This window comes from Olea europaea, chromosome 3, assembly GCF_002742605.1.
Source record: "Olea europaea var. sylvestris chromosome 3, O_europaea_v1, whole genome shotgun sequence".
NCBI lineage: Eukaryota > Viridiplantae > Streptophyta > Magnoliopsida > Lamiales > Oleaceae > Olea > Olea europaea.
Genome location: NC_036239.1, coordinates 10285373 through 10295665, shown reverse-complemented (window position 1 = coordinate 10295665; position 10293 = coordinate 10285373). Strand labels below are relative to the sequence as shown.

Below are 10293 nucleotides of genomic sequence, written 5' to 3'. Positions count from 1 at the left end.
AAGAGTTGTACTCGAAAATTCGTGCACTTACTTTGAAAAACAAGTTCCAATTTTGGGTGAGCCGGTCAAGCATGAAGATGTTAACCATTGTATGAGCCGACAGCAGTTGCAAGTGGATGTTACGTGCTACTACTGTGAAGCAGTCTGCAATCTTTGTGATCCGTAAATTCAATACTGTGCACACATGTTCCATCAATTTTCACAGTAATGTGCATCGACATGTGACGATTTCTGTAATTGCGGAGCATATTTTGGAAAAATTGGATAATCCGAACCGATCGTATGATCCGAGCACTATTGCACGTGACATGGAATGTGAGCTCGGTGTCCAAATAAGTTACAATAAGGCACGTAGGGGGAAGGTGGCCACTTTACATATATTGCATGGGACACCAGAGGACAGTTTTCAGAAACTATCTTCATACTGTCACGTACTAGGTGAGAATAATCCGGGGACGGTAACCCACATCGAACTTAATTCGTGCGATAGATTCCATTACTTCTTCCTAGCTTTTGGTGCAAGCATTCGTGGTTACATGCAGTACTTGAGGCCCGTTGTTTGCGTTAACGGTAGTCACTTGAAAGGTCCATACAAGGGTACACTTTTACTGGCAACTGCCCAAGATACCAACAACAGATTTATCCCTTAGCGTAGGGAATTTTGGATTCCGAAACTAACCGATCTTGGATGTGGTTTATGTCTAACTTGAAAGATCTTATAGGCGACTCAGTTGAACTTGTATTTGTTTCGGACAGGAAAAGAAGTATCGAAAGAGCTATTACTCACTTATATCCTTTATCTCGTCATTGTTGTTGTATGTGGCATGTGGAGAAGAACCTAATTCAGCGGCACTTTAACGCAAGTTCAATATTCCTGTTCAAACAAGCTGCTACAACTTATCGGGTCGAAGAGTTCGAACGACTAATGGGACAGATTCGTAGGGTCAGTGAAAGATGTTACAGGTATTTGGAGAAAGCCAGTTTTTCATTCTGGTCACGAGCGCTATTCGTGGGCGACCGATACAACATTATGACAAACAACAACGCAGAATCATTGAACTCAATGCTGAGACATGCTCGTTCATTGCCAATCACGTTTTTGGTCGAGCACATTCGTAAAACAATGCAGAAGTGGTTTTACGAACGTCGAACCAATGCAACCACATGCAGTACTATATTGTCGTCGAGGATGGAGAACGAGTTACAAACAACATTTGAAGCTGGTACTAGGCTTCGAGCTCATGAGTTGACAAACAGCTTGACCCAGGTTGGAATATCCAACGATACGGAGATAGTGGACTTCTCCGATAACACGTGCACATGTCATGAGTTTCAACTAAATCGTATGCCATGTGCTCATGCAACTCGTGGTGCTACCCTGAGTGGTAAGTCATTATACAATCTATGCTCTCCGTACTATACATCGGAATACTGGAGGGGTGCCTATATAGAAGTCATATATCCCGTTACACGGGAAGTGGATTGGGTTGTTCCAAATGAAATCCTAGGCACTCATATTTTGCCACCGATTGTACGTCGTCCTCCAGGTAGACCACCGCACGACGTAAGCGAGCTAGATACGAGTCCACTACCCAAGTGAGGAAATGCACTCGATGTGGGAGACTTGGTCATAACCGGACCACATGTTCGAACCCTATTGTATCACAAGCCACTTGAACAAGCGTGATGTGTAAAAGTGGTTGTCAAATGTAATCCCCGAAAAACTTAATTTAAATAAGCATTCTACATTCCCAACTTATTTTATGAATCTGTTATTATTATCGTACGCCAATGCAAATTTGGTCGTTATGTTCTGCAAGCAAAGTACCGATCATTACAATTCCATTATCACAAACGACATGAATACCTTTTTCTTAATATAAACTTAGCCGATCATAGAAGTTTCATTAGCTTGGACTGACAGTTTGTCAAAATGGAAAATTGATTTTCATGAGACCATAGTGAACAAACAAAACACCAACATTATGTCTCGACAGTTCATATGTCGTTCCCGACAGATAGTCTCTATAATTCTCGACAATTGGGAACAACAGCGGCTTGAAAACCTACACTACTGCGGTTGCCTATTATGGAGATGCAATTTCTGCACGTATCCAGAGAACGTGACCAAATTCATCCATACCACAAAATACTAAACATATTTTCCTACAAAAAGGCCGTTTATTACACACTTGCACTGCTTTTGACAATTTAAGAAGCTCCCCCACTTTCCCCATCAGACTCGTCTGAGCTAATGACAATTACTTCTGGAGGTGGAACATGAGCCACCCATTCATTCGAGTCGGACGGTGACTCGACCGGACCCCTGACCTCGAAGACTTGATCGAAAAAGTTTTTCGGTGACTTAGATTCTGCACTTGACACTTCATCGAACTTGGCACCATGCTGTTCAACTCTTATATCCTCATCGTCTGACAATAGAACGACGGGAAATTCAGCGGATGAACCCAGTATCGGCGAATGCATATTGGAGTTGAATGTTTCATTGCTGGAGGTGGATGAACCCATTATCTCGTATCAACTACCTGTTTCAAAATGGAAGCTTTCATGACATCTGAAATGTAATTTGATAGACAATGCTTGTGATGCATTTAATATGTAAGTATAAATGTATTGGAAATACATGTTGCTTGCAAAAAATGAGAAACGTATAATATCTACAATAGCATGTTACACTAAGACACTTGTATTGGACAATCCCACCATTTTCAATTTTCGAAAAGCAAGGAACTTATAAAATTTAATGGCCCGCCTAGTTTAATTGTCGGGCCCGACAGATGTTTTATTCATTCTCGACAGTTGACGAAAACGTGCATTGCAGTAAAGATCGTATAACTTCGAATTTTGTAAACTGTAAAATAAATGAAGAAGAATAAATAGAAGTAGCTCTTTTTTACCACAATGCAGTTCAACTACGTTGAAAGTGTCACAATGATCTGTAGGTAAGTTCAAAGTGGCACAATACCTTGGCTACAAAATTGCTTGTAAGCAATAATGATCTCCTGGTATTTATAATCATCCTGAAAGGAGGAAGTAATTACTTCATTATCTACCCAACCACCAAGTCCAATCTCTAAGTACATTTGGAAAGCAATAGGTGTGATGGTTGAATATAATAAATGTACCTTTATTTCCCATTGTACCATAATTACTATGACATTGGCAGAGACTAGAATACTTCAATGATATGTAAAATTCATGTTATCTGGTTTCTTGCAACAAATTACTTCTCATTTTCCAGCTTGTTAGTTGCACCATGGTTGTAATGGTACAGTTTCTCACAAAACACACTCATCATGTTAACCCACATAATAACATACGAAGGACAGGGGAATATACATAAACTCATTTGTCAATTAGTTGTACCATGGAAGTCATGACTTTTGCACTTTTAATGGGTCCTCATCTTAACCCAATCTATAGTTTACTAAGGCACTACGACATTCAATCCCGCTATCTACTCGTAAATGGATATTCGTAAAACGTACACATACATAATATTTTGCGCAATACAATGTACGAGCGTTGACAAAAATTGAATCAAGGCACGAAGTACCGTAAGTACGATTGACATAACATACTAAAGCCGGATAACTAATACAAATTGTAACGCTACAATAATTTCAGCAACGGTAAACGGTGACAAGGCATTCACTACGGGAATTGCAAAATGTGAGGAATGCGTCTAAGTGTCACCATGCTTGCCAACTACCCTGACTGATATGGAAATCACAAAAATGAATGAAAAAGGCACCAATATCAAGCCAATTATCAAACATCCTTCACCACCTAAATTACGTCAAAAAAATGCAAAAGCATGCTGAACCCCATCGTCATGCTATGTTTGGCAATTTATCCATAGTTACTTTTGTTTTTGCTTTGTGCTCCCCCTGGTGTACGGAGTCCTGGTAGTAGGTGTCGGACGTCACAGTCGTGCCGATCGCCGTCTCTTTATTGTAAGTTCCCGTCCTGGTCGGGCTACATTGGCGGGAACCGGGAAAGTTGTAATGTAAACAAATGAAACGAAAAATAAATTCAATTGTCAAAAAATAATTCAATACCTTGCACTTCATCCGTTGCAACGAGCACTAGCACGGGGTCATTGTCGGGGCATGGCTCAATGTGTACTGTGTTTGTCGAAAAGAACAATGAAATAATTTTAGTGTATAACTACCTCTAGGAATTTTCAAATTATGCCAAGTACATGAAACAACAATCTACAAGTTTTCTTCATAAATGACACACATACCTTGCATCTGTTTGGTTCCAATAGGCAGCATGTCCTGCTCTTTGTCACGGTCGCCAGGCGATGGGAGATGGCCTCCTTCGACTACAACAAATGAACAATTGTAAACTAATCGAATGCCTGAAATAATATTTGTTCAAATCGTGAAAAATAATGCAATACCTTGCACTTCTTCGATTGTAGAGGGCCCTGGCACGGGGTGATCCTCCGGGCACGGCTGAATGTGTGCTATGTCTGTTCAGAACAACAACGAAACAGCGAATGGAAAGTGAATTTTAACAATTTTCAAAACTTCTGAAACACATGAAATGATAATTAATCAATTTGCTCAAAAGTAACGGACGTACCTTGCAGACTTTCGGTTCCAGTGGGCAATGGCATATCCTGCTCGTCCAGGCATGGCTCCATGTGTTCTCCATTAATGCACATACCGTCCCCCTCTTGCCTGTCAATCCCCATGTCTTCGTCAATACCGTCAGGCGACGGGTGGTGGCCTGCAAAGCCTCCGTAGTCTAAAATGAATGAACAATTGTCATACAGAACATGTCAATGACCAGGGATAAAGTGAACATTGTCATAAAGAACTGTAGTACGCATATGGTGAAGTACCTGATTGTCTGGGCTCGGGGTCCACATCAGTCACACATGTAGTGGTTGTAGAGCCGGATGCTGGGACAATGGTGGATATGAAGTCCTTCAATTTTTTAAATTCATCGGACACGTGCTGCATGATTTCGAGCTTCACAGTGCGGAGCCGCATTTCAAACAGAATTCTTTGATCCAGCAACTTGCCCTGAACATCGTCTGCTGTGAGGCTTGATCCAGCTGTTGTAGTTGGTCGGACATGAGAGGTGGACAGTGCCTGCATGGGAGAAGTAGCTCTATGCAGGTAGGGGTGAAAAAAGTCCCCGTCTGTTTACTTTGTCGAACTCGATCACCGTCACTATCCCCACTGTCGTGCTCCTCCGAGTCCTCACCTTCGTCCTCTCCGCTCTCATCGGCTCCTGACTCTTCCTCCTGGCCACTGGTCCCCCCACCGTCATGGCCCTCATCAGAAGTCTCATCCTTGGAGGTACCTTCTTGGGGTGTGTCTATACGCTCTGCTTGGAACTGTAGAGCAACACTGTCCCTGGCAAGGTCATCTAACGCAGGGACAGGATGATCATTGGATTAATTGGGCAGAGAACTGGAGATCTGGAACCTCGGATAAGAACCCAAGGCATGAGTTGCAAAAGTCTGCCCGCTGTCGCTCGTCAAAATGTTCGACAACTGTTTTTATATACCGCAGATTGCTTCTCTGCGATACGTGGCCCCGCAAGCGTGCATTCTCTAGAACAAGAGGCTCGAAATCCATGTCTACAAAGACAAAATAAGAAATAAATGCGTCAAACCAGAATATAAACTTCCTACCAGCATAGGACCAAAAACCACAAGTATGTTGTGAAGTGTCTTTCAACAGTTCCTCCTGAATGCAACGAGTGCCACCCACAAGCTCAATGTGTGCAAGTGAAAGCAAGGTTATGACACAAGTAACAGAAATATTGAAACGGAAGATATGCCCACATCAAACATGATTTCCACCAAATGCATATGAGTACCAACCAAATTACTTCAATAAAATAGCCCTAATTCAGCCCACTGAACTTCAGAAATTGTTGCATGCAAAAAATAAAATGAATACTGATATTTGAACGCATATTACATAGAAATATCATTTTCTACTGGTAGGCAGGGCTAGGCAGGCAGGAACTGAACTGTCGGTCCCGACATTTTATCCGTCGACGGTTCATCTGTCGAGAATTACTGAGGCTAACTGTCGGGAACGACAGTTGAGCAACAACTATCGAGAGATGAACTGTCGGGAAATCTAGTTTTGGCATCAGATAATCAACAAAAATCAATGCAACCAAAAGACTTGGAAATTATAATTAAGAAGACTTGGAAATTACAAAAAGTTAAGACTTGGAAATTACAAAAAGTTATGAGTTTTAACCACAAACAATGCATGGCTGTTATGATTTTCAGAGTGGAAGAAAGTTCTATGCTAAAAATATTGAATATGATGATGTTATTAATAGAACAGATTTCGATCATCCTTGTCTTTACACTTTGCAAAGTTGTTGTCAATCATTTTTACTAAATAAAATAAAATGATTACTCAAACTCCATAATGAGAAAGAGTCAAATTCGAAACAACAAGGTGAAAAAACCAGAGGATGTGTGTAATCATGATATATTTAAAGTACAAAGGATGATTTCATAAATGTTGAAAGCAAATTACCTTATTTATTAACCCATCGCCAGTTACAGAATTGCTAATGTTTAAACTTCACTTCATTAACACTAACTGCAGAAAAAAATCCCACGTATTCAGGTTTTGACTTAGAAAACCATAGATAGCATATCACAGCAACAACCTTAGATGACAATGAATGAGTGTTGACTCGAAAGCTAAGTGAAATAATTTTTATTGTAAAGTGTAAATAAAATATTTGTTCAGCATATTAACATAAACCCCAAAGAGATTTTAAGGCATAATGTATTAATAACTTGACAAATGTACATACAGCACTCTCATATTTATTTCCCCACTAATTCATTTTACATTACAAAACCATAAATAAAGAAAACATAAAAATATATAAATAACACGTAATTGACAATTAAAAGAGAAAAAAGAAAAACTTTTAAGTTCATAACATAAAATAAAGGGAACATTTGATAAGTACTTTCGAGTTCCTTAAACCTCACTCATCAGCCACATTGATAAACTAACTATAAATAATGAATGATCCATATGAGGCATAGCAAATCATCTCTATCAATCACTCATGTACACATGGTAGTTTGTTTTCAATCCAGATGACGAATTATGTACCTGGAAAAATAAGTTTTCTATTCTTTCTGTTTCTCATACTTATATACTTGTAATTATTTCATAAACAAGCCACGGCAGTAAGAAAAATTTGTTATAACTGAAAAGTCACACAACGCACATCAGTAGGAAAATAACTATTATTGTTTATAACTGAAACATATTATCTAAAACAACATAATTAAGCGGTAAGAGTTCTGATCCTTTAGTGGACTAGTTTTATGACTCCACATAACTACAATTATTTTTGTGTCTAAAATATGTTCAAGGAGAAACAAAATGGAAGGAAATACAATAAGAACTCCCAAATTAACAAGCAAGAGCATCAGAAAAGTACCATCTTTTGTCCTAAATAGTTCACAGAAAAAGTACTCATTTATATACGAAAAATAAGAAAGAAGCAAGCACTAGCATATGAAGAATGTTCTCAGCAGCAAAACATTAGCAACACAAAAACTTTCTACTATACTACATTATTCTTTTTGTCTCTACAAACATAGTCTACTGAGGGGCAAAATTGTCTGAAAATGCAATGACCAACATGTTTTCCGTAATTACCATTTAATAAATCTTCCATAATAGCTTTTTTTTCCTTGTCATATCTGAAATTTGTTAGTTTCACAATTTGAATATGATAGAATGAAAAATTCTTTAGATTTTGTTTATATATGCCTTAATATGATGTGATGAATTCGTAGATGAAACAAAATCCCTTCCAAATAAATGAGTAAAGAAAACATTACTCAAATATATCATAATCATTCCAAAATGAGTTTATATATCATCTTTGAACTTAATTTTACAGAGGAAATTAGAATTTCAAGACAATTCGAATTCTGCCAAGCAGTATTGTTTGTGCAAATTTCATGTACTTTACAAATTTGATTGATGCATGAACCATCATCAATATGCATCTCTTGCACATATAAGTCAATTTAAGGCCATATGAAGCAAATTTGTCCCTCAACTTGTTAAGTTCTTGTGTGTTTTCAAAGGTTATCGCATTAGTCCTTCTTGTTTCAAAAAATTTAGGAGGGGGTTCACATAGTGACATAGTCCCACTATCGGAGCTAAAGAAGATCGATAGTTTACTTTTTATTTGGAATATGAAATTAAAATTCAAATGGAAAATAAAAGGAATGTAAGTAGTCTTTCTTTTTCTGGTGTTGTTTGAATATTTTATATTTAATTAAATATAATAAATAACAAGCATTTTTTTACTTTTTCACACCTGAAGAGAGGGGAATAAAAAAAATAAAAATTGAACATAGTTCTTCCCCAATCAAGTTGTTAACATAAGACAAATAAGACTCTTTCATAATACTTTATGCCATAGTTAATTTCCCATACAGATAAGGTTAGACAATGAAAAGTTTACATAATTTTCATATTGCTCTTTGGAGCTAATAATATTGTAGTTTTCTAATTCTTCCTCCCTCGCTCGTTTCCTCTTCTGTACAACTAATTACTATATAATGGTTTTGTTTTTTTGGACATTTTTGATTGTCATTCTGTAATATATGTTAATAACAAAAATTAAAAATCCCAACAGCAAAACTCCAATTCCAGTTACAGCCTAAACTCATCTAGCCAAGTAGTTTCTTTATAAAACTGAAAATTGGATACTGAATTTTAGTTAGAATTGCAATAATGGTTTTGGAAACTTCAACTAATTCAGCCCACTTCACTTAAGAAATTGTTGGATGCAAAAAAAGAGAAGGAATACTGAAATGTGAATGCATATTATATAGAAGATAGATTTTATATTAGTAGGGCAGAGCCAGGTAGTAGGGTTGGGCATGGGTTGGATTGGGTTGGGTTCGGTTGGGTTGGGTTGGATCGATTTTTCTCCCAAGCCAAACTCAACCAAAACATGATCGATTTGATATAAAATCAAACCAACCCAACCCGTGAAAGGGTTGCAACCCAACCTAACAAAGTTTCGATCAAGTTGGGTTGGGTTGGTCAGTTCGTCAAATATCCACACCAAGGCTAGCAAAAAATTCCTCTGCAATTTTTAGCCAATCAATATCATGATATGCAACTAGATGTACATTGTAGTTTCCAAAAGCACCAGCAAACTTTACCTAAAATCTCAGTTTGAGATATTTCTCTCCATTCCCTACTTAAATCCTCACTTTTGTAGGTGAAGCTTGCTCCAAAATACTAAAGTTGTGAGTTAACTGATTATTATAAAGACAAATTATCATTCTGTCCCAAGCATGTCTACCATTTTTTCCCATAATTAGCCAGGAAAAACTAATATCGAGAAGAGATATCAATAGAGTACCAAATAAAAGTAGTATTCAACTAAATAAAGGACAATGCTAGTAACAGATTCACATCCTCATTATTCTAAGGCAAGAAAATGTCATAGTCTAAGGCAAAACAATTAAAAGTGATAAATAAAACCAACACTAAATTGTTACCTGTCAGACAACTTGGCTTTATCAGATTCAACTAAAACATAAGCAGCTTTTTTTCCTTCACTTCCTTTAGCAATTCTTGTCGACTCCTCTGAGATGCTTGCAAAATGATAAAAACTTCAACACCTAGATGCTCAAGGGAATTTCATAGAAAAATAAAAAATGAAAGAAACGTAAGGCATCAGAAAAGGGCAGGTTTCCTCACTATTAGGTCAACTATAAAATGGTAAAATCAACCCCAAATTCATGGCGAGCTGACTAGCACTCCAACATTGCCTTGTACCAAACCTTTTTGCAATTAATTTTAGTATCTCATCAAGAAAAGAGTAATGCCTACATACCTTAGCTATCTCTGAAAATGCTATTTGGACTGAAAATACTATTTAAGGAAAATGGTGATCGGCGTGGATGATTTGATTCAAAATAGAGTTGACGACGGCATTAGGGCTTCCACATTTGGCGTTTGGCGAGAGAGAATGAGAGAGGTAGAGAGATTAGGGTTTCACTGCTTTGGTTTTTATTGGGCAACCCGCAACCCCGACCCATAGAAGTAGAAAAACCAAACCCACTTAAAAATTAAGCAAAAATTGACCCAAACAGAGAGAGGAAGAGAGGACAAGAATACAAACGAGGGTATTAAAAAGAAAAAAAATCATTTGCCTAGGCCCAAAACCAGTTCTGGTATTGGGTCTAATTCGCCCCCCCCCCCCCCCCTCCTTTTTTTT

The 10293-nt window shown here is 37.8% G+C and overlaps 2 protein-coding genes and 1 long non-coding RNA gene across 3 annotated transcripts; 1 reads left to right on the top strand and 2 right to left on the bottom strand.

The window, feature by feature from the left end:
• Positions 1–697: 697 nt before the first annotated feature.
• On the top strand, positions 698–1600 carry LOC111378285. The gene has a single exon (XM_023001463.1). It carries the CDS (start codon positions 698–700, stop codon positions 1598–1600), a length of 903 nt encoding a protein of 300 aa, XP_022857231.1.
• Positions 1601–3706: 2106 nt separating this feature from the next.
• Positions 3707–5310, bottom strand: LOC111378278. The gene is made up of 6 exons (XM_023001455.1): positions 5245–5310; positions 4877–5129; positions 4615–4779; positions 4430–4501; positions 4271–4351; positions 3707–3738 (listed from the first exon to the last, which is right to left on the bottom strand). Exons 1-6 carry the CDS (start codon positions 5308–5310, stop codon positions 3707–3709), a joined length of 669 nt encoding a protein of 222 aa, XP_022857223.1.
• A 159-nt stretch (positions 5311–5469) lies between these two features.
• Positions 5470–10222, bottom strand: LOC111391508. The gene is made up of 3 exons (XR_002702122.1): positions 9910–10222; positions 6549–6614; positions 5470–5623 (listed from the first exon to the last, which is right to left on the bottom strand). It is a non-coding gene; the product is annotated as an uncharacterized LOC111391508 (long non-coding RNA).
• Between the last annotated feature and the right edge of the window lie 71 nt (positions 10223–10293).